Below are 24,503 nucleotides of genomic sequence, written 5' to 3' on the forward strand. Positions count from 1 at the left end.
CTCAGCAATATTCCAGCTATATGGCAGGCGGTCTGTTAATAATCGAATCTGGACCAGACAGCCCAGTGGTCAACGGCATGAGCATCGATCTGCGCAGTGTGGGAAATGATGACATGTGTCAACCAAGTCAGCGAGTCTGACCACCCGATCCCGTTAGTCGCCTCTTGCTAAGCATGGGTTGCTGAAGACCAATTCTAACCCGGATCTTCACGGGTATGATTCGAAAAGCAAACAGATTAACAAACAGAATAATACACGAGGGATGATGAGTTGGAAAACATGTATCTGTGTCAAGAAAGGACGGGTGGATGGTTATAATTTCTTATTTATCTGTAAACATTATTTTGAACCTCGTAAAATCTATTTGCTTGAATTTTCCTGAAATTTCCAATTAATTGAAAATTCAAACGTTTGTTTACATCAACGGGTGATTTATTATAAGGCTGCAATGGTATGCATATTAATTGTTAAAAGAACGATATAACGTCATAAAACCCATGTAATATATTTTAACATTGTTATCTTGAAATTGCAGTTCTAGCATACAAACAGAAAATATTAACTGTGCTTCTTTCAAAGTTCAACTCTGAAATTACACAATGCACATTTCAGTATTAATTAATCTCATCCACAAGTGGGCCGTGACGCTTGGTTTATGATAGTCAAATATCAGAATTGGCACGTATATCTTTATACACCTCGCACAATGAGGATGTTTGTTTGGTTCGTGATACTCTACATTGTAAATGTGGAGTACACAATTATTGTTTAGGTTCTCACAAAAAACACCTTTTTAACTGTACATAACGCTTATGCAGTACTCCGGCTTGCTGAAAATTAACACCTCTGCGCCTGCAGATTGGAAAGGGGCAAAAAATATCGAGGGGGCACATCGTCAATCACGGACGTCAACGTCAGCCTGGCTCCCTCATGCCTGTATCTGGGGAAGCAATTTAAAGGCTTTGTTGTCGGATGCACAAGAGTCTCTGCCCAGCCATGATGAGAGTCCCAGACGATCCGGATACATGAGAGAGGCAAAGCCTTCGACAAAATCCTTCAGTATCAAGTATGAATGTGGAAAGTAGCGTTTCTGTCTGATGTTGAAAAGGGGAACCTCTGGGAGCAGGGGAGAGGAGTACGGGGACGCAGTTTCTTAGATACTTTCTTCCCCTGACGTTTCTTTCCTACCAAAGCATACTTCTCAAAAGCTGTTGGCGAAAGTTGTTGGAAGAAGTTCAGTCGAGTGACAGAGGAACAACAGATTCCCAGCATTCACCGTGGGGATCTTCTAGAGACATCAATTATACTCAAAAACTGGCTACTGTTTGCCGATAGGCACTGACGGTAACCATCAGGCTGGCTATTTTTTTTGTCCATGGGTACCGACGATTAACCACAAGCTGACTGTTGCATATCAGTTGGTACCGACAAATACGTAGACTGGCTATTGTTTGTAACTGAGCATGGTTGTTACCAACAAGGTAACTATCGTTTGCCACTGGATACTGACAATTAAACCTGTTTGTCAATCGCTAATAACACAACAATATGTTTAAACACGCTAATGCACTCATGTTTGTTCCCGTTTTGCAGCCATCAACAGCCACTTTTTGATACATGTAGGGGACCAGCAGGCCGAGTGTTACTGCTACCAATACCGGACATAAAAGTAAAACCAGATGTCAGTTGTATTGTACCAATGCTGTCCCAAAGAGTGAGTGAGCGAGCGAGTGAGTGAGTTGGGTTTTACCCCGCTTTTAGAAATATTCCAGCAATAGTTGGGTTTTATGCTGCTTTTAGCAATATTCCAGCAATATCATAGCGGGGGACACCAGAAATGGGCTCCAAACGTTGTACCCATGTGGGGAATTGAACCCAGGTCTTCCACGTGAGTTGCCAACGCTTTAACTACTAGGCTAACCCACCGCGCACTGTCCTAATGAACTAAACATGCATGGAAGAGGTTGGTTGACCCAACAGCCAGGGTACAGTTTCAGTCAGTGGCCAAAGGAACATAAAACAGAACATATAATGTAACCACTAACAGTGACTTGTGGGAATTACAGTTTCCTGTTCGAAAGGTATTCAGGCATCTAGTATTTTGTACGAGGTATTCAAGTATTGCAACTGTTAATATTGGTATAAAATTGACATAGTATGACTTACAACACTATTTCTTTGGTTAAAGACAAAGAAAAGGAAAACCGTGTAGGAAAAGTTTTATTTGAGTTCTGAGTTGTGACTTTTAATGTGATCGTCTGGTCCTGACATGATTATTTACAAAGATCCATCATACAAAAAAGTTCAGAGTTTCTTTGTTTTTGTTTTTAGCTTAGTTTTCAGCTGAGCAGTGTCTTTTGTAGATTTGGACTTGGTCTGTGTGTTGGTTGGCTTTTTCCTTTTTGGTTGTCTCTGTGAGGGGTCTGACGAGGAGTTGGATCCCTGCTTGTACTTCTGAAGCAGGACCAGCTGCTTCTTCTCCACCTCATCCTGTCTGCACCACACCAAGAGGTTCACACCTGAAACAGTCAAGATTCACTCAGTGAGTCAACATCACACCAAGAGGTTCACACCTGGAACAGTTGAGATTCTCTCAGTGAGCTGACACCACACCAAGAGGTTCACACCTGGAACAGTTGAGATTCTCTCAGTGAGCTGACACCACACCAAGAGGTTCACACCTGGAACAGTTGAGATTCTCTCAGTGAGCTGACACCACACCAAGAGGTTCACACCTGAAACAGTTGAGATTCTCTCAGTGAGCTGACACCACACCAAGAGGTTCACACCTGAAACAGTTGAGATTCTCTCAGTGAGTCAACACCACACCAAGAGGTTCACACCTGAAACAGTTGAGATTCACTCAGTGAGTCAACACCAAACCAAGAGGTTCACACCTGAAACAGTTGAGATTCTCTCAGTGAGTCAACACCACACCAAGAGGTTCACACCTGAAACAGTTGAGATTCTCTCAGTGAGCTGACACCACACCAAGAGGTTCACACCTGAAACAGTTGAGATTCTCTCAGTGAGTCAACACCACACCAAGAGGTTCACACCTGAAACAGTTGAGATTCTCTCAGTGAGCTGACACCAAACCAAGAGGTTCACACCTGAAACAGTTGAGATTCTCTCAGTGAGCTGACACCAAACCAAGAGGTTCACACCTGAAACAGTTGAGATTCTCTCAGTGAGTCAACACCACACCAAGAGGTTCACACCTGAAACAGTTGAGATTCACTCAGTGAGTCAACACCACACCAAGAGGTTCACACCTGAAACAGTTGAGATTCTCTCAGTGAGCTGACACCACACCAAAAGGTTCACATCTGAAACACTTGAGATTCTCTCAGTGAGCTGACACCAAACCTAGAGGTTCACACCTGAAACATTTGAGATTCTCTCAGTGAGCTGACACCAAACCAAGAGGTTCACACCTGAAACAGTTGAGATTCTCTCAGTGACCTGACACCAAACCTAGAGGTCACACCTGAAACAGTCAAGATTCACTCAGTGAGTCAACATCACACCAAGAGGTTCACACCTGAAACAGTTGAGATTCTCTCAGTGAGCTGACACCAAACCAAGAGGTTCACACCTGAAACAGTTGAGATTCTCTCAGTGAGCGGACACTACACCAAGAGGTTCACAACTGAAACAGTCAAGATTCTCTCAGCGAGTCAACATCACACCAAGAGGTTCACATGTGAAATAGTCTGGATTCACACAGTGAGCTGACACCACACCTAGAAACAGCCGGGATTCACTCAGTTGTCGTAAACACATGGTGATAACTCCTCCCAATACATACTTTCCAAGTTAAGGAACATTACAGAACAGAAGATTCACTTACCCATGCCTGAAGCCAGCTTATCTCCATCTGGGCTGAATGTGTTCAACTGTAAAATAGAAATACATGTATGTTGAAAGTTGTTTTATTCCGCAAGTGTGCAGTAATGCATAACGAGAAAAGCTTGCCCACTTGTCTAAGGCGAGGCAATTTGTACAGCCTGCACTATTCCCAGTGTTCATCCTGGCCGTGGCGGTGGGGTAGCTTAGTGGTGAAAGTGTTTGGATCCGGGTTTGATTTCCCACATTAGTACAATGTGTGAAACCCATTTCTGGTGTCCCCTGCTGTGATATTGCTGGAATATTGCATAAAGCGGCATAACACCAACTCCTCACTCATCCTAGCCATTAAAGAAAGTGGGCCCAAGGTCCACCTGTCCTCAGTTATGTCAGCCATTTAGAACATTTTGTGGGTCATGTCAAACTGCTGTGACTTGTTAGTCATGCAAAACTTAAAAGTTACTAGAGTTCATATCCTACTTTCAACTTTCAATACAGGTAAGTTGAAATAATACCCAATCTCAGTGTTCATTAACAACTCAAATGAACACTTCAACACTTACTGAATGGTTTTGTTAGTTGATGTGTAAGTCTGAGTTATCAACACAACTGGACAACATGTTTGACATTATGAGACAGTTTGGGCCAGGGACTACAACATGTTAACTTCGTGGATTATGTTTTCGGACAGACATTTTTGGCAAGTTGTGTCGTGCAGGCATTGTAAATACTCTGATGATAGCTTGTGTTTAAGATAAAGTTGGCTTTGATAAGTTAGTGCAATGTTTTACATTTGTTCATGAGATAATTGAGAAAACAATGCATGTGCACCAGCTTCCTAAAACCCATGACACTACATTTCTGGTGTCCCTTGCCGTGATATTGCTGGAATATTGCGTAAAACTAAACTCACTCACCCACGACAATAGACTACTTGTAAGGTTGATTCTGAATTATCAACATGAAACTGGGAATACTCTGTAACTACATATTTTTGTGATGGGTAAACACTGTACATTCGATACGATTTGCTGCTTGGTTGAATGACAGCTATAGGCAAAGTTTGGACCAGGTTTTCTGAAATACAACAACATGTGGACATTGCTTCTTCGTGTAAAACGAAAGATGAATAGACTGACAGCCAGTGTGTGTCCTATGGCAACAAAATGTGAATCTGCATGATTGGCTTACTAAACAGACCAATCACAATCAATTTTACAAAGGCTTTGGGCCTCACTCAGGGCTTTCTTCCAACTTTATGCCAACATGTCATAACATGACTGAAATACTGTAAAAATCAGCATTGTACTAAAATCACTCACTTCAATGGGATAATTTAACAAGAACACAATTCAGGCAATTGCTAAAATCGCAAATAAAACTAGTTATCTTTCATACACTGGTTTTGTAAACTACTGTTTTGGAAAAGTGAACAGATCACACAGATATTGATATCACATGCTTCCCTCACCGAGACTATCCCTGGCGCTGATGGGTCATGTAGCTGGCAAACTCTAGCCCCTGTGGACGCATCGAAAACATCGACTGTTCGTCTCTCGCCGTCCATGTAGCCAGGGAATGTCTTGTCAGGGTAGCGGCCTACCACGATCAGATCCAGGAGGGGGTGCCAGGATGCCTGCACATACACAAACAAGAAGCATTAGACAAGACATATTGATCCCATGTCGAATAACTTATCTCTTGAAAGACATACTTTGTTCGGTGTAAAGCACCAGGCCATTACACGATCACCTCTGATAGGTATGGTGTGCAAGGACATGAGGTGAGGTGAAATTGGGTTTAACGTCGTGCTTGAGAATATTTCGCTCATATGACGACGTGTATGCGTGTGTATGTGTATGTGCGGCTGCCTGTACTAGCCCAGACTTAAGCTGGTTTATAGTGCTAGCTCACTGAGATACCATGCCGCAGTGAAGCATGAATACCCCACTCAGACACAGTATACTGACTCCGAGCCGACCAGTCCTTGTTGTACCCAATAATGCCGAGAGCCAGGCAGGGACCAACAAGTACCATATTTTAACGTCTTATGGTATGACCCGGTCGGGGATCTAACCCGCGACCTTCTGCTCTCCAACCACTACTCCGTGGAGGCTGTCGCAAGGACATGAGGACTGCATGGCCTTGATGTGTAATATGTACCAGGCCACTACATTATCCTCCCTTGACAGGACCTACCTTGATGCTTCTCATATACAGGCCATTACATTGTCCTCCCTTAACACATGCTTCCTTGTTGCTTGTCATGTACAATGCAATTACATTACCCTCCCTTAACATGTCCATCCTTGATGGATGTCATGTACTAGGCCATTACATTATCCTCCCTTAACACATCCTACCTTGATGGGTGTGATGTGCTGGAAGAAACGATGAGGATGTGGTATTGTCCTTTCAAGGCTCCACTCTGGAGCCTGATACACCCGAATTTCAGATCCCTGATCAGTAGTGAGGAGCCGGCAGCCATCAGATGGATTGAAGTACACTGAATTAAACAACATACAGAGCTCTAATAAGTAGTTTACATACTGCTGAGTAAGTGAGACAAGTGAGTAAGGGTTGAACACTGACCCAGTCAATATCAGGCTTGATATGCTGATCAGGGTTTGAGTCGGTTACCATCAATGCAGTCTCTGTGCATTTCTGGTGTCCCCTGCCGTGATATTGCTGGAATATTGCTCAAAAACAGTGTAAAACATAACTCACTGGTACAGTCTCAAGGTGATAACATGTAGGGATGTCAAGATAATAATTTATGGAATTGATACGTATCATGATACCCATGTCACGCAAAATGTAAATGATACATAAACAAATTTAAATCGATACTTTCAAAACTAAACATCGATACAGTTTTGAATGTATCGATAATTGTATCGTCTTAGAAAAAGTATCGATGTATTGTGGCATCCCTACAAACATGCGCTATCTGTTTCTTGTTAGTATTACCTCAGTAGCGTGTCTCCAAACTAGACATACCAGAGTTGACTCCCTTGTCATGTTGAAGAACACAGAGGGCACTCTTCTTGTCCCGGATCATGCGTACGTCCCACAGCTTGACAGTGTGATCGATGGAAGCAGTACATAACAACCAGTCTTCACGAGGGGAGAACTCAGCATGGGTGACCTTGCCCTTGTGTAGTCTGTGGCTCCAGATCTGACATTGATCAGTTACGTTACAACAAAAATTATGTCACAGGAAAATCAATAAACGCACTACATAATGAAGTCTTATCATCTTTAAGCATGTTGTCGGGTTGGAACATGACAGAAAGTCATTATACAGCAGCTTCAGTCATTCACCATACCATACCAGTTTGTTCCTTCGCTGTCACTTAGATCAATATACTAGAGATGCCAACCTCAAAGTATTCCAAATAGTAGTTTTAAGGATCAAAATTAGTAGTTTGACCATAAAATTAGTAGTCAACCAAATACTTAAAATCATGATGGATTCTGAGAAAGATAATATGACACTAATCAAGAGTGAAGCTTTTATTCCACGTACCTCCAAAAGCAGATTTCCAAAAATTTTTTTTTTTCTTGTTGTGTCTTTTTGGCGATGTATTTAATTTTTATGTATTTAATCGACGAAAATATATGTTCTTGTCTATATATCCAAATTTTAATGAATTTTCTTCAAATTTCGTAGAATTTCTAGTGCAATTGTATTGGCATAGTTTGAGGCTAAAATTTGTAGCGACTATGATAAAATCGTAGAGGTTGGCATCTCTGAATGTATCCATGTCGCATGAAGCCAAAGGCTCAGTCACCACCACAAGGTGATGCTCTCAGGCCACACTCACCTTCTTCCCTTCATGAGACAACAGCAGCGTGTTGCCCACATTGTCCCCGGCAACAACAAGCTTCCGTGCCTGGCTCACATCCAGAGAGCAGTACCAGAAGCTGAAACATGCATGGAACAGTTTTACTGTCTGTATGTCGACACTGTTGTGAGAATGAGGTGGCAACAATGTTTTACCTGGCAGGTTGTGTCAGTCTACTCCAATGGTGTAGAAATTTGCTCAATGATATTACCATAAAAACATTATAATATAAAACAAGAGTCATCAGAAGATGACAAATCCCCCCGGCCCCGACATCTTTGAAAGAACAAATCATCTGACAGTTACTTAAAGTCCAGCTTGATTTTAGACTAAGTGCAAATCGTTCCATGGAAATCATGGAAAAAATAAATGACAAATATCTGCAAATAGCACAAGGCACCACTTCAAGATCTGCCTCACATATCTGCCAAGTTTTACTGAAAGATATTAAGAAGTTTTGAGTTGTGCTCCGGAAACGAAACCTACCCCGCCCTTTTAAGACTAAGTCTGAATCGTTTCCATGGAAACCAATAAAAATAATGACAAAAATCTGCAAATAGCAAAAGACACCACTTTGGGATCTGCCTCACATATCTGCCAAGTTTTGCTGAAAAATATTAAGAAGTTTTGGAGTTGTGCTCTGGAAACGAAACCCACCCCTCCCTTTGGGACTAAGTCCGAATCGTTTCCATGGAAACCGGGAAAAAGAAAAATGCTCAAAATCTTCAAATAGCAAAAGGCACCACTTAAGGTTCTGTTTGATATATCTACCAAGTTTTGTTGAAAAATATTGAACGGTTCTTGAGTTATACTCCTAAAAAGCAGCCCACCCCTACCTTTTGGGATTAAGTCCGAATCGTTTCCAGGAAAATCAGGGAAAATAAATAGGCCAAATTCTGCCAAATAGCAAAAGGCACCACTTTAGGATCTGTTTGATATATCTATCAAGTTTTGTTGAAAAATATTGAACGGTTCTTGAGTTATGCTTCGGAAACGAAGCCCACCCCTCCCTTTTGGGACTATGTCTGAATCGTTTCCATGGAAACCGGGAAAAATAAAACTGCCAAAAATCTGCAAATAGCAAAAGGCACCACTTAGGGATCTGCCTCACATATCTACCAAGTCTTGTTGAAAAATATCGAACGTTTTTTTTTAGTTATGCTCCGGAAACGAAGCCCACCCTTCTTTAAGACTAAGTCCAAAACGTTTCCATGGAAACCGAGAAAAATAAAAATGACAATAATCTGTAAATAGCAAAAGGCACCACCTTAGGTTATGTTTGACATATATACCAATTTTTGTTGAAAAATATCTAACTGTCTTTGAGTTATGCTCCGGAAACAAAATGATTACGGACGGACGGGCAGATGGATGGACGGACGGACGGACAGACGGACGAGGCGACGACTATATCCCACCGCATTACATGCCGGTGGGATAAAAAGAACCAAATGTAATCCAAAACTCATCTGGGAAATGTCTTGAACAAATTCAGTTGAAGATACTGGTGATGACTAGAATTAAATACCTTTTGGTAACCGAATCAAGGTAAAACATTCAAAATTTAACAAGTAGCGAAAGTGTCCAATTTCCTAAACATATTTTGGTATCATCACTTATAGAGATTTTGAGATGATACACAATGATATTCATGGGGGCTTGAACAAGGCTGATAATACAACTGACTTATCAATAACAGCCAGGGGCATAGCTACTGTTCTAGAAAAAAGCGGGCTTACACATAATTGTTGCTAAAAAGGTTGGACAAGCCCTCAATACTATCTAAATGTAAAGCTTTGCAACCTATCGGTTTTACACGGAAAAAATTGGCTTGCTACGCGCCTGACAAGTTTAACAAGGATTTTGCCATGTGGTGATGAACCAAACTGGCTCATACAGCTTTAACAAAGATTTTTTACCGGATCACCAGACCTGCTCATTACAGCTTTAACAATGATTTTTTACCGGATCACCAAGATTGCTCATTACAGCTTTAACAAAGATTTTTACCGGTTCACCAAGCTTACTCATTACAGCTTTAACAAGGATTTTTTACCGGATCACCAGACCTGCTCATTACAGCTTTAACAAAGATTTTTACCGGTTCACCAAGCTTACTCATTACAGCTTTAACAAGGATTTTTACCGGTTCACCAAGCCTACTCATTACAGCTTTAACAAGGATTTTTTACTGGTTCACCAAGCTTGCTCATTACAGCTTAAATGAAGGTACTTACTCATAGCAGTTGAAGGTGTCAGACAGCACATCTGTCTTCCTGCCGTCAGTGTCCTGGACTACGACTCTCCCATCAATGGAGGCAGTGATGATACGCCTGTCATTCCAAGGCCAGAACTTGAGGGCCTGTATGGATCCCCCAGGTCCTATCTGAGATACAAAATGCTGCCTTTGCAGAATGGCTTTACAGAATTCCTCTTGTCCATTCCTCACAGGGTAACATGCAGCATCTTATCAAGAACCTTAGTTACCTATACTGTCTTGAACTAAGAAATTCTGTACCCCTTCAGTCTTGATCCAAATAACTTGGTATTAAGGTAAATGTTATATATATTTCGGGACCTCCTAGATCTTGAAATTTAACCCATGCAGCAAACACTTACCACTTACAACTCATTGTCCTGTAGATGAATGTGTCCCATATACTCAAACAAACAAACAAACTATAGCCTGCTTCACCCTTCAACCCGTGTTGGAGATATGTAAGTTTCAAGTAGATAAGGGAAATGGGAAATAAGTCATCTTTTGATTACTCATTACTATCCGTCATAAAATGGTAGCTATATAAGACCATGCTTCTGTCGTCCGTCACTAGTACTTCATTTCCAGACATGGTTAGACATGACAAAGACCTTTGATATGAAATGTCATATACAGAAGATGAGAGTACCGTGTTGGCGATGTGAGTATCCATCTCTAATAGAAGCAAGTCTCTAATAGATGGAGGTATTAATAATAATAATAAATAATAATAATAATTAGAAGTCTTATGATGCACTAATCTCCTGCTCAAAGCGCTAACACTCTGATTATTATTACCCCGGATAACCCAAGCTGCCTATTAGGCGCTAGAAGGTTATAGTCACATGACTTTATCCAACCGGGGTACCCATTTTCTGCTGGGTGAACAGAGGCAATTTGAACAAACTGTCACTACACAACATATCCCGTGACTGATCATGAGTTTTGTGGGTACATGGGTGCTAGTCAGTACCCCAGTTACAATTTTGCAATCCTAGAATAGCAATTACATGGGGCCATAATTTTCAGATTTGATCTCACACCATTTTAATCTTTGGAACCCCTCTGCTTAACTTTTATTAACCTCATGGCAATGATGAGGTCAGACTGACTTTCATGATTGGTTTCGAACACAGCACATGTATAATAAATCTGCCTACACCATGGATGAAGTTGTCGTTGTTGTTGATGTTGTCAATGTCCCACAGGTAAATGTCGCCACCTTTGGAACCAGCTGCTAGGACATTGGGATTGCTGGGGTGCCATGCCATGGCGGTCACTCGGCGGTCAAATGGACTACCAGTGCGTAACAGCTGCATGTTAGATACCATGCTGACTACAGGACCTGCCACGCCCTGAAACAGATCAAAGGCATTGTCACAGACAGTCTCGTGATCATAAGGACTTTAGTAAAAATGTGACATTCTCTCTCTTTCAAACAATTTTACTCCTTGAAAAGCTTGTTTAACATGGGTTGAAATATCGATTATGTACAGTACAACGACCTGTAGAGCAGACTATTCTGCTTATTTAGTCAAAAATAGGTGACAGTTAAAAGGAAGGACTTAAAAGTGGCCTTGGAAAAAGTATTTCTGACTTCTATAGATTTTTAGATGTCTTGCAAATGAAACAACGGGCTGATTGAATAAGGTAATTCTTTTTTGTCCTCAGTGACTGGTTTAAAATCGTAGAAATAAAAGTAATTGGTCAATATCTTTTCACTTTGATTTGATGTAAACAGCTGTAGCTGGTTCACATAGTTGCAACAATAACTGCTCATTCTGTTCGAAGTGTAGGATGTTAACAATTTCTACAGATATGGGACTGAACTTTTACTCAGAAGGCCTAAGATGTTTCTGTAACAGTGGATATAAACTATACACAATGCACATGATTCAGCTGTATGATGGAGGCCTGAAAAGTGAGTGAGTTGGGTTTTACACCGCTTTTTGCAATATTCCAGCAATATCACGGCGGGGGACACCAGAAATGGGCTTCACACATTGTGCCCATGTGGGGAATCGAACCCGGGCCTTCGGCGTGACAAGCGAATGCTTTAACCACTAGGCTACCCCACCGCCCCTCAGCCTGAAGATAATTGAGCCAGCAGAAAATCCAGTGACCGATATAATGAGCATTTATCAACATGCCGATAATAAAGATGTGATGACATGCATGATCCATGTCCTTGAGTCTGACCAGCTGATCCAACACACATCTCTTACAACATTTACTAAGCATGTGCTGCTGCTGACCAATTATAGTGAGTGAGTGAGTTTAGTTTTATGCCGCTTTTAGCAATATTCCAGCAATATGGCTGGGGACACCAGAAATGGGCTTCACACTTTGTGCCCATGTAGAGAGTCGAACACGGGTCTTCGTCATGATAAGCAAATGCTTTAACCACTGAGCTACCCCACCGCCCCTGACCAATTATAACCAAGTTAATCTGTTAATGGATACTCTGATTTAGTTGGACCTGTTTCTTCTAATTATCCATCAATCTCTTGGTGGAGCTGAAAAAGAAAGACTATAATCCATACATCTATATCTGTGGGGGAAAAGTGCTGAACATGTCTAACCTGTGAATGCTGGAGTCGTGGATGAGAGAGCAGGCCCACGGAAGCCTGATACTGATGATGGGTGAAGTTGAGACTTCGCTGAAGATATGGAAACATAAAATTGGTTGGGACAGATAGATCTGTTTTCCTCATAGAAAAATCAATTTCCACTTCCGTAAGACCGTTTTGGATTCTCTGACATGATGTGGACAGTTCAGTGGCTTTGGCTTTATTTTCATAAGCGTCATCAACAACTGGCTGAGAACTTTTGTCATCGTTGTCATTCCATTTTTGATTTGTCATTTTCTTGCGTTGTTTCCTCGAATATGTTGCTCCACTTTCTTGTAACAGGTTGTTCTTTTCTTGACATCTCTTCGACCTCCTAGGACCCATGTTGGAGTCGTTGTCTCACCTGATGAGGATAGACTCTAGAAGCAGGACCAATATAAATTAGTTTTCTTACATAGCAGTTAACATTCAATTGAACTCTGATTGTATGATTAGTGTGATTGAGAAACAGTACTAAAACAGTTATATTGATATATGAGTGAATATGTGATCTATTCATTTTGATGGTTCATTTGTAAGATAGACTGATTGTTCTCCAGAATCATGAATGGCCTGGATTATAAGGTAAGGTTTTCATTTCTCTAGAACAAATTAATGAAATAACACATCCCAATATGAAATGAAATAACATCCCGAAGATTGTTCTGAAACTTTGGCGACGTCTTAGAACAATTTGCAATGAAAAATTGCTAAAATTATCATAACGTTCCCACATTTGTCTCCATCAAAAATTAAAAACCTGCCATCACCTACGGCGAGGCTATGATGCTCGGCCTGTCACAAACCTCGGCCTCACGTCGGAGACTTACCTAAATAAACTGTGACTTAATTTGAGTTCATTTCTTCCATTAGTTTTACTTTACCATCAGGTTGTCAACGAGAACGGATAATTATTAACACAAACAACACAAACATTTCATCCAACTTACGTAAGTGTTGTCTGCTAGCGATATATTTCCCGCGGGTTACTCAAAAAAGGGAAAACTGAAACGAACCAAGCAAACATAATAAAACTCCCCGAACGGAGACAGTCAAAATATATAGAAATATCGCACTGACAGGCTTATTGCACATCCCACATTTGCCTTCACAAAAAATGCAAATATTATGTAGCATTAAACCGGGTTGTACACAAGATAAAAAGGTTACAGAAGTTCAACTCGGTTCTGTCTTCAAATATATCGCCTCCCTTGTAATCACCAGAGAGCCAGTTTAGTGTGGCCTTGACCGCAGTCACTCTTCAAGGTCACTTTGCCGGTAGCTGTCGTTCGTCTGAGTCTGCACAAATTACTTCTTCTAAGATGGCTAGTCAAAGAAAATTTGTCGTAGGTGGCAACTGGAAAATGAATGGCAACAAATCCAGTATTGATGGAATTATCTCTTTTCTCAACGCCGGACCGCTCGACGCAAATACAGGTTGAAACTTTAGAAATCTGAACATGATTGACAGTGTGGTGTAAATTCGTTCCATTCTGCACGTCAGTGGTGACGAATTCATACGTGTTCCTCTTAGTAATATGTGTCGCAAATTTCAGATTACTAATCTTTTCTGGTCTATTTTCAAGCTGTTCCGTTTTTATGTTCTTTCGAATGTGCATAATTTTGGGATAGAAGTATTTTTTCAGAAGCCCTAAAAGATCTGCAGGTACATCGGACACCAACCTACCATATTGGATTAGGACCTTAACTCTTAACCTAACCCTAGACATCTCAAAATAATACTGATAAATTAAAATAAACTGACCGAACCTGTGAATAATAGAATATGACGGTAGGTGTTCATTAAAATGCTTTCTAACCAGATCTGCAATTATTTCTATAATTTCTATAACTTCCTGATGATATGAAGGTCCCTATAAAATTGATGACCTGACCTCCACAGAACGGCACCAGGCGAAAACGGCACCATTTGGACATAACGGAACCTCGACTTGGCGAAAACGGCTACAAATCAACTCAAATCGCCCAAACTCAGTGTCAAAATGAACCTGAAACTGTATTCAAAACGCAAGAATGTACACATTACATATCATTCATCACAATGCCTCACCACTGTGTTGTATGCGATAAGACTGTCAGGAAGAATCAACATGCCGTATCCTGTGACAAGTGTTATTTATGGACTCATCGTGTTTGTGGTACCGGCCTGTCTGTACCAAGATGTATGATCCACGACCAATCGTTTAGTATTCATGAAGACATTCGCCAAATAAGCATGCAAATAACGTGTGAACATGTGTTATGTTGACGGTTTGTTATCGTCTTTATATTATAATCTTGTTATTTTAATGTAATGGGTGATTGAGTGATTTATGATTTTACGCCGCTTTTAGCAATATTCCAGCTATATCGCGTGTTATAACCTTGCTAATGTTGAAATGAAATAAAAACCATAAGTCAACGTCATACTGTGTTTTTTATATGTTGATTCTAATGTTATAATTAAACGAACGAAAACATCATACTTTGTTTTGTATATGTTGCCGTTTTAGCTCAGAAATCAGTAAACGGTGCCGTTTTCAAACGATTTTGGTGCCGTTCTGCTGTGGTTCCGTTTTAGTATCAGAACACAGTTAGTGACAAACAGCTTTGACCCCCTTCCCAGGGGAGATACTTGTAATATCTTTACCACAATATTACACAGTGTAATAAGATTGACGTCATAATTTTTACAATGCTAATACCTCTGTCACAATAGTATTAGACCTTGCTTTACTTGTGGAAAGTAATGTTGGAGAGTAATAAACAGAATACTAAACTTGCTTCCGTGTTATTTAAATCAAGAAATATTTAGTATCAGACTTGCTTTCGCTTGTTTGACACGAAATCATTAACTTGTTTTATACAAATTGTATTACACGGAAGGTTGTTTAGTATCCTCTATTTATCCCGTTAATGTGGGGCGCTTAGGAAGGTAACGATGCATACTATCTCGGGACAGATGCTCCAGCCACTAGACCGTGGAGGTGGTCATAAGGTATTGTTGTTATTACCATATGATTGCTAAGTCAGAGTAAGTGTGCCCTTCATAGGCTTCCTACCCAGAATTTATTTTAAACTGTGCTATTGGACATGCACACTGAAGTATTGCTCATGTTGTCTTTACAGATGTGATTGTGGCCCCACCAGCAGCATATTTAGATTATGTGAGGTCAAAGGTCAATGCGAATGTAGCAGTGGCAGCCCAGACTTGCTACAAGGTGGACAAGGGAGCCTTTACAGGAGAAATCAGGTAAACAGACATTCACACACTGGTCAGCTACTAGACTAAGGGTTAGTCTCTGAATATATATAATTTTGATAGTAACAAACAAGCCCATTTATATTGAAAAGGAGCCCAAGGGAGACCAGAGATTCAGAGGGAATCTAGACTTGCTTTATTTAGGGCTTTAGCACTGCAGAGAGGGCTTGGCAGTGGAGAAAATAGTGTTGTTCAGGGACTGTGAGACAGACTAGTCAGCTACCTACAGCACAGATGTAATAACTGAAGAAGAAATAATTGACTGAAGGGGTCATGGGTGTCCCAGTTATCTGGTGTTGCAATAAACTGTCCAGAGTTATGTCCCTTAGGCCGGGGTTCAAACCTATACACAGATGGGGTGTGGCCTCCTTGCCTTGATAAAGCTGTCTTTTGATGCAAAGCAATGCAGTATTCAAGTACATTCCATGAAATATCACAAAATTGACCTAGCGGTTCAGGCTGATATTAAGTCATAGTATAAAGAAGTTTGTTATGAAGACTCACAACAAAAAGTATGGATGCAGAGAGTCTTCAAAACATACATGTTGAAAATATATTTCTCATTTTCAAATCCAGATTTGAATTTCCCACTTTGTCAGTCAGGTGGCCAGAGAAGCTACGTTTCCATAGAAACAAGCTTTGGAGTGGGGTAAATGTTTCAGGCAGGCTGGGAAAATGACCCCCCCACTCCCCTGACACTATGCTGTGCAGGGCTAGGGTTGTATGTACACTTATCTGATGCTGACATCTCTTTGCTGAAGATTGTATATTCGGAATATGAGTAAAATTTGGTGTTTCATCTATGCTAATCAAATTAATCTCTTTAGTCATCAAAATATATAGTGAAAGGGTTGTTGGACATTTACTATAAGGCACATGTTTATTCTAGTAGTAAATTCCAAGGTTAACCTTTCACATTACCAGGCTCTTGCCAGGCACCCACAGCCATAACAATATTGTCACTCACGGGCTGATAACATCTTCACTGCTGAGGAGTAGCAAATGGGAGACTATTTGGAAACCCACAGGGGTTTTGGAGGTGTGCGCCCCGGCCTTTAAACCTGTGATCATGGATTTCGAATCCCTGTTCACTCTGATTTTGTTTCAACCAAATTGTGTTTGTCTAATTGGCTAAGATGTGCCTCATGTTAAGCTTTCCTCAATGTCAGGGAGATGTGCGCTGTCACAACAGGAGACAATATACAAGAGGCTTTATTTGACATCAAATATTACAGTGCAATATTATTAGGGGTGGGTATTGCAGAGAATTTTCATATTGCGATATATTGCGATGCGAAAGCATATATTGCAATATGTATTGCAATATATTGCAAGAAGTATTTTTAAACAACAAACTACTTATAATCGCGTTAATGCTTGATTTATAAAGCATGAACACAACAAAATCACAATGCTTGATTTAGCTTTATTAGAAACTTTTAATCATGACAAAATATAAATGTAAATAATATGTGGCACAAATGAAACAAGAAAATATCCAAAGATTTCCGAGGGTTACGATGTTTTATGAATGCAAGTCAAAATACCGGTTTTTGATCAGCTTATCGCAATACGTATCGTTTTCATGTCTGAACCGGTTATATTGAGCAGCCCTAAATATTATCATGGTCTTGTAGTTCGTTTTTATTTCAGACATACTGTTTATGAAATGTACCAAAGGCAATAAAAATACAAACAGATTAGGATGTTAAAAACAATTTTATATCCAGTTCAGTCAGTTTTACAAAGTTTACCATGTTTGCTGTGTTCGTATTCTGGGTTACTGAGTAGGTTACCTGCAACCTGTGCTGGTGAGAGGCAGTCTGATGGATAGCGGGCTGGCAGAGTCAATGATGTGATTAATTGCACAATATGAGTTAATGCATTGTCCGGTCCTGATTATAATATTTACAATCCACCAATTTGAAGCCGAAATTTTACCGAATGATGCATTAAATGACTATCGAACCATTAAACAAACAAAAATATTCAGTTAAACATATTTGAGTACAGGTTTGAACTGAAAACATGGTTGATTTCTCTCCCTTTATGTTGACCAGTGCTCCATGTGTCACTGTTACCGTGTTGTGTTTACTTTAAAGAATAATATGTGGTATGTTGCATTTCCTTTGCAGTCCTTCCATGATTAAAGATGTCGGAGCTACGTGGGTTATTCTGGGCCACTCTGAAAGAAGGCACGTGTTTGGGGAGTCAGATGAAGTAGGTATAATTCGTGTAGAAGTCTTCACACTGAATACATGTAAGAGGCTTACCAGATTTTTCAGTGTGTCCTTTCGAGTACAGACTTAGCAGTTATCCCCTCAGTAACCTATGACCGTTGTAAGAAACATCTTAACCATGTTAAAGACAGATCCTATCCAGAATTATAGATATGTAGAAATGTCTCGTAATGTGTTGACCTGTTGTTTTTCCTGTCTATGGTACTCTGTGTTTCATGTTGATAGTATAACTACTTTGCATCTTAAATTGTTAAGAAATCTTCACGCTTTAGCATGTCTTAGCGTAATCATGCTGTCAGCTGCACATTTTCCAGGCCCATTGTTGACTTGTTGGCTCACCAGGATGAGGGTGGAAGGCTGCTGACTTGAGGGTATGGGCACTCATGACTGACATAACTCTTGACCCTAGCTTGTTCTTCCTTCTTGCAGCTGATCGGGGAGAAGGTGAAGTTTGCGTTGTCAGAGGGTCTGAATGTCATCGCCTGTATTGGGGAGAAACTGGATGAGAGAGAGGCAGGGCAGACCAATGATGTGGTGTTCAGACAGACTAAAGCTATAGCAGGTACACAACACATGGTGTTCAGACAGACTAAAGCTATAGCAGGTACACAACACGTGTTCAGACAGACTAAAGCTATAGCAGGTACACAACACATGGTGTTCAGACAGACTAAAGCTATAGCAGGTACACAACATGTGTTCAGACAGACTAAAGCTATAGCAGGTACACAACACATGGTGTTCAGACAGACTAAAGCTATAGCAGGTACACAACACATGGTGTTCAGACAGGCTAAAGCTATAGCAGGTACACAACACATGGTGTTCAGACAGACTAAAGCTATAGCAGGTACACAACACATGGTGTTCAGACAGGCTAAAGCTATAGCAGGTACACAACACATGGTGTTCAGACAGACTAAAGCTATAGCAGGTACACAACACATGGTGTTCAGACAGACTAAAGCTATAGCAGGTACACAACACATGGTGTTCAGACAGACTAAAGCTATAGCAGGTACACAACACATGGTGTTCAGACAGACTAAAGCTATAGCAGGTACACAACACATGGTGTTCAGACAGACTAAAGCTATAGCAGGTACACAACACATGGTGTTCAGACAGACTAAAGCCATTGCAAGTGACACAAAATGAGGTGTTAAAGCACTCTGAGGACATTGCAAGTGACAAAGCCTGTGGTGTTCCAGCAGTCTATAATCTATATATGGATTTGTGAACGGTTTATTGTTGTAAGGGAATCATGCTTAGATTAGAACACAGAAGCAGGAAAATCGCAAAATTAAGAACAGCCAAACATCATTTTACATTTAGAACCTATCATATCAGTTAAGAAGTCATTGAATACATCGTTTTAACTTTTTGTTACTTTTTAAAAGCGATATAGAACTTGATATAAATAAAGTTTAAGTCCATTGTGTCTACAAACACTTATAAGTCTATCCTCCCTTTGCAGCCTCATGCTTCTAGCATTAAGGAGTTTGGCCAATTGCTTCTCACTTGGACCAGGTGTCAAAGCCACCAAAGTTCACTGTGCAGGGTTTTGTCCCCTGATCATCTCAGAAACATGTGATTGGGGGGTTAGAATTTCCTGATTCACCCCAGTTGTGTTTCTGACATGTCCTGATGGTAGCTGGGCTACAGTTTATAACACTGTTAAACCCACCTCACTCACTCACTCATTCATATGTGGATTGTTATCATCTCAGCTTATTAAAAGTTTACTGGGTTCTGGTATTGTACTTGTGTTTAATGACACCGACCATATAAAGATGTAATGTGATAAAATAGCTCTTAGTTTTGTTTCAAAACTCAGCTTTCTTAATCAAAGCTAACGTAGGTCAAAATAATCATTTGTTACCATGGTTACAGTATTTGTCTCTCCCACTGATAATCCTGTGATGTGTTTTTATTGTCAGATAATGTACTGGGAAGTGACTGGAGCCGAGTGGTGATTGCCTACGAACCTGTGTGGGCCATTGGCACTGGGAAGACAGCCTCCCCAGAGCAGGCACAGGAGGTGCATCAGTCTTTGCGGAAGTGGGTGTCCGATAACGTCTCACCTGAAGTTGCTCAGAATGTCAGAATACAGTATGGAGGTAGGAACTCATCACGCCATCGCAACACTACCATACAGATACCTGGTGTGGGTTTCCTGCCAAATATTTGCAACAATGTCAAAATGCTCACAAGAAAGGCATCACTTGTAATTTTAGTTTTGTTTAAATGTTATTGAATGTAAGATTCTATAGAAATCCGAGAGAGACTTCAAACAAGACAAGGAGTCATTTTTTCCCCATGTGCATCTCAACCAGTATACACAAGTCATACTTGTGCACATTTTGATGTCTCTTTGAGAAAGTACCGCCACGATATTGCTTGAATATTGCTAAAACCTGCGTAAAACTGTACTCACACGCTCCCTGAGAAATTTCTTTCATATTTTGTCTGTCAAGATATATTTCTTGCAGATAAATGCATTATGATATTACTGGAATGCTGTTCAAAGCATTAAGCCCGGTGTTAAAGCCAACTTGCTTGCTTGCTCCAGCTTAAGGTTTTGTCTCAACAGGAACATCCTGATAATGTGTACTGTCTTGAATTGTGCGCTATAGGGCCCGTAAGAAGATCAAGGCACTTCGCGAGACCGGTGACAAAGTACCCTTGGTCTGGTCTAGTAAAGTAATATTTGGCGGTCGCTCAATTTGGAACCAGAACTGGTCTTGAATATATGCTTGTCACCGGAAATTTGGTAGTGGAGGTTAACAGGGCCCCGTCTCGCATATCGCATGTTTGTGCACGCAAAGGGAGCTGGGGAGCCAGCTTTTGTACCCGAATAGTGCCTTGCGAGACTTACAGACCCTATAACTGATATTATCATAAATATTTGGGTTTCGATTTCAGGATCTGTGAATGCTGGCAACTGTAAGGAACTGGCAGCCAAACCCGATGTTGATGGTTTCCTTGTGGGCGGAGCATCCTTGAAGCCAGACTTTGTCACTATCGTCAATGCTAGAAAAGATTAGTGCAACCCCAGATCTATTGTTGTACCACCTACATCCAACACTAAGTCATGGTGACATGTATCAACCCATAGTGAGATCCAACCTGCACAGTGTAGAGCAGAGACACTGAAACATTTCTTTGGTTCAATTGAATGCTTTGTTATTGTTTTCAGATCTTTTATTTTTAATGTCACCACTGATCCAAGGTAAGTTCTGTGTATCCAGCGTGAGATTCTGTGCTAATCACAAATGACAGATTGGTAATCAACAGTTATCAGTGTTGGCTATCAACAGTTGCCAATGTTGGCTATCAACAGTTGCCAATGTTGGCTATCTACAGTTGCCAATGGCAATCTACAGTTATAAATGTCCATGGTTACCATTGTTACCTGAATGATATAACAAGCTATAGAATCTCAAACAATCTTCATATAAGTCAACACTGATTAACATTTTGGAATTAATGATTTAGCCTGTAGTCATGTTTGTACAGCCATGTTTGTGATTTGCAAGACTATTTTGGATGTTTCCTTATAACATCATGGATGTATTAAACAATGTGGTTTAGACAGAATCAGGGTACAGCACTTGTCATTGGTATCTACAAACATTTTGTTGAGATTTTGTGCTTATTGAGTCAGCATAACTACACCGTTTTGTTTAATCGTTTTCTGTACCCCATTTTCTTGTTTTTATACATAAAATCCAGTGTTGACAATATTAGAACAATTCCATGCTAACATAGTCATAGCCGACACTCTCTTTCTGCTATGTTCTTGATGTTGGAAGACAAACATGTCCTTTGAAGTAAAACAATCATGACAGTAACACACTTAGCGTTGTAACAACATTTGATACAAGAGGCTGTATGCTTACTCCATGGGCTGACTATTTACCTTCAACAGTGCTATGTACTAACCATTTTGAAATAAAGATACTCTCAGAAGAACAAGACTGATTATACTTGAGCTCTGCTGACTGAGTATTGTGTGTTCAATGAACCTCTTCCTTTCTTCTTTCTGAAACCTGTCACTTGTACATGCTTATGGAAGCCTTCAGCGATTCCATACTAATGAAATTTTACAGTTACATGCTAGTTCTAAATCCTATTGGTGATAATCTAGTTATTTTACTGTCCTTCGTCAACAGTTTTTTTATAATTTAATTGTATTTAATATGAATATGTAATTTGTTATGGTCATTATATGGCTGAAATATTGCTGATGTGACTATAAATCTTAAATCACTCACTCACTCACTCACGCGCCCATTCTAATAGAACCTGATGCTATTTTGCATTGGACATTTCTATGCCCCCAAGTTCCCAGATCATTTGTCAATTTTTCAAGCTCTTGTACGATCAGATTCTGAACCAGAACCCATCCTCAGGAAAAGTTTCTGCCCGTAACCATGTTCAGAACAGATGCATACCTACTTATACAGTCCCTTCTGCCCTCTCACTCAGTACCTCCTACCATCTCACTCGGTCCGGTGGATCAACTTGCCTACCCACAAACTTTCTCAAGCCAGTCAAGTCTGGACACACACATGGCTATATACATGAGATACTCTTAAAGTGAGTTTATTTTTACGCTGCACTCATCAATATTCCAGCTATATGGCGGCGGTCTGTAAATAATCGAGCCTGGTCCAGACAATCCAGTGATCAACAGCATGAACATCGATCTACGCAATTGGGAACTGATGACGTGTGTCAACCAAGTCAGCCAGCCTGACCACCCAATCCCGTTAGTCGCCTCTTACGACAAGCATGGCTTACTGAGGATCAATATTCTAACCCAGTTCTTCATGGGTAGACAATCTTAAACTGGCCATTAAACCCAATTTTATATCTTTATCTCACTCAGGGTCTCAGGGCTTCCCACTTGGGTCTCAGCTACATGGGGCGGTGGGGTGAAGACCCAGGTTCGATTCCCCACATGGGTACAATGTGTGAAGCCCATTTCTGGTGTTTTCTGCCCTGATATTGCTGGAATATGGCTAAAAGCGGTGTAAAACCATACTCACTCACTCAACTACCTGATGCACTGAATTCATCCAGGGTCCATAACTCCTCCAACATACAATGTGATTCGGGTTACTTTTTGTTTGTAGAGGTTTGAATAAAAGGTAATCAATCATTTTTCTCTGAAAACGTCATTCGGGTTCGTATTTGGGCAAAACTTTCTGGTATGCAAATCATGCACATTGGTACTCCACAAGGAACTGTAATTAGACCAGTTTCGTTTTTATCTTGATAATCGAACCACCTGTTAAAGTCGACACTGCTCAGTTTGCAGATGATGTTTCGTTCTTGAGACGATTTGGTTTGTTTTGTAACAGAATCAGTTTGTGTTTGGTGTTCAAAATGGGGTTTCAAAATATCCCTTTAAAAAAATTGGCAATGATGATCACTCGCCAGAAACTTCCTCCAAATTGAGTTATCTCGTGGGAACGATTACCTGTGTGTAGTAGCAGAGTTCAAATTCCTGGGTGTATTTTGATCAGAGACTACCATGGGCAAAACGAATGTCCAATCTTGGCAACCTTTGTAAGAGTGTTATTAATCTATTGAAGTGTTTGTTTAGAACACAATGGGGTTCTGATAAATCTACCATATTATTGCTGTTTAATACACTTATCCTACAGAGAATCGACTATTGCTGCAAAGTCGACAAGTCTGCTAAAAATCATCTCATTAAACTTGATTGCATTCAATCTTGATCTCTTAGAACTTCAGCTGGTGCCTTTGTAACGGCTCCAGTCTCGGGGTCTTCAGGTTGAGTGTTCTGACATGCCTTTGTTCCTTAGACGTAGACAGATCTCCCATATATACATCATGAAGATAAAGGCTGTGATTCAGTCACAGTTATATTTACTGACTGTGTTGAGTATGTCGTGCGACTGATCTCATGGCAAGATCCCGTTCGGTCTAAACATTCTGAAATTGGTAGCACAACATGGAGCTGTTCACTTGAATCCAGTAAATCCATCTACACCTTCTGAAACTGCTCCTTGGTTTCTCCTTGAGTCATGACTGTGCAATGAACTCAGTTTCATCGTTAAGGTGGATATGAATCCAACTGTAGTGAGAGCGATTCTGGGGGATTTTGTACGTGAACGATATACTGATTTTACACACATGTATACTGACGCCTCCAAGGATTGTTCCATGATCTCTGTTTGCTGGAGCTTTTGGATCCTTAGTTAATCTCTCCGAGGTGTTTAGTTCATCTGTCGCGAAATTTGAAACTAAATACAATTTTGAATACTAAATATATTTCGTGATTTTGTATGGGGTATACCCGGGTAGCTCATGTCGCTTTGCAGGGTCCATAAAAGGCATGTTATCTTGCTAGGTCACGATTGCTGAAGGATGAGGTTGATAATTTTGAATTTAGGCATTGTCGAG

General features: G+C 40.5%; 2 protein-coding genes across 6 annotated transcripts; one reads left to right on the forward strand and one right to left on the reverse strand.

The window, feature by feature from the left end:
• Positions 1–2,202: 2,202 nt before the first annotated feature.
• Positions 2,203–13,766, reverse strand: LOC124257490 (DNA damage-binding protein 2-like). Of its 5 annotated transcripts, none has more exons than XM_046691567.1 (10): positions 13,734–13,766; positions 12,537–12,943; positions 11,115–11,309; positions 9,935–10,083; positions 7,677–7,776; positions 6,850–7,027; positions 6,213–6,355; positions 5,321–5,485; positions 3,854–3,899; positions 2,203–2,519 (listed from the first exon to the last, which is right to left on the reverse strand). In XM_046691567.1, the coding sequence occupies exons 2-10, from the start codon at positions 12,906–12,908 to the stop codon at positions 2,305–2,307; spliced, it is 1,563 nt and encodes a 520-aa protein (XP_046547523.1). In that variant the 5' UTR covers positions 12,909–12,943; positions 13,734–13,766; the 3' UTR covers positions 2,203–2,304. The 5 variants fall into 5 exon arrangements, with proteins under 5 accessions (XP_046547523.1, XP_046547524.1, XP_046547520.1 ...); XM_046691568.1 differs by lacking the exon at positions 13,734–13,766 and adding an exon at positions 13,514–13,700 and having other exon boundaries at positions 9,935–10,079; positions 11,111–11,309; XM_046691564.1 differs by lacking the exon at positions 13,734–13,766 and adding an exon at positions 13,514–13,699.
• A 41-nt stretch (positions 13,767–13,807) lies between these two features.
• Positions 13,808–22,084, forward strand: LOC124257492 (triosephosphate isomerase-like). Its single transcript, XM_046691570.1, has 6 exons — positions 13,808–14,000; positions 15,693–15,816; positions 17,961–18,045; positions 18,495–18,627; positions 20,006–20,185; positions 20,991–22,084. The coding sequence occupies exons 1-6, from the start codon at positions 13,886–13,888 to the stop codon at positions 21,110–21,112; spliced, it is 759 nt and encodes a 252-aa protein (XP_046547526.1). The 5' UTR covers positions 13,808–13,885; the 3' UTR covers positions 21,113–22,084.
• Positions 22,085–24,503: the final 2,419 nt, after the last annotated feature.

The sequence above is a fragment of the Haliotis rubra genome, unplaced genomic scaffold, assembly GCF_003918875.1.
Source record: "Haliotis rubra isolate DU_JTF1 unplaced genomic scaffold, ASM391887v1 Scf662, whole genome shotgun sequence".
NCBI classification, from domain to species: Eukaryota; Metazoa; Mollusca; class Gastropoda; order Lepetellida; family Haliotidae; genus Haliotis; species Haliotis rubra.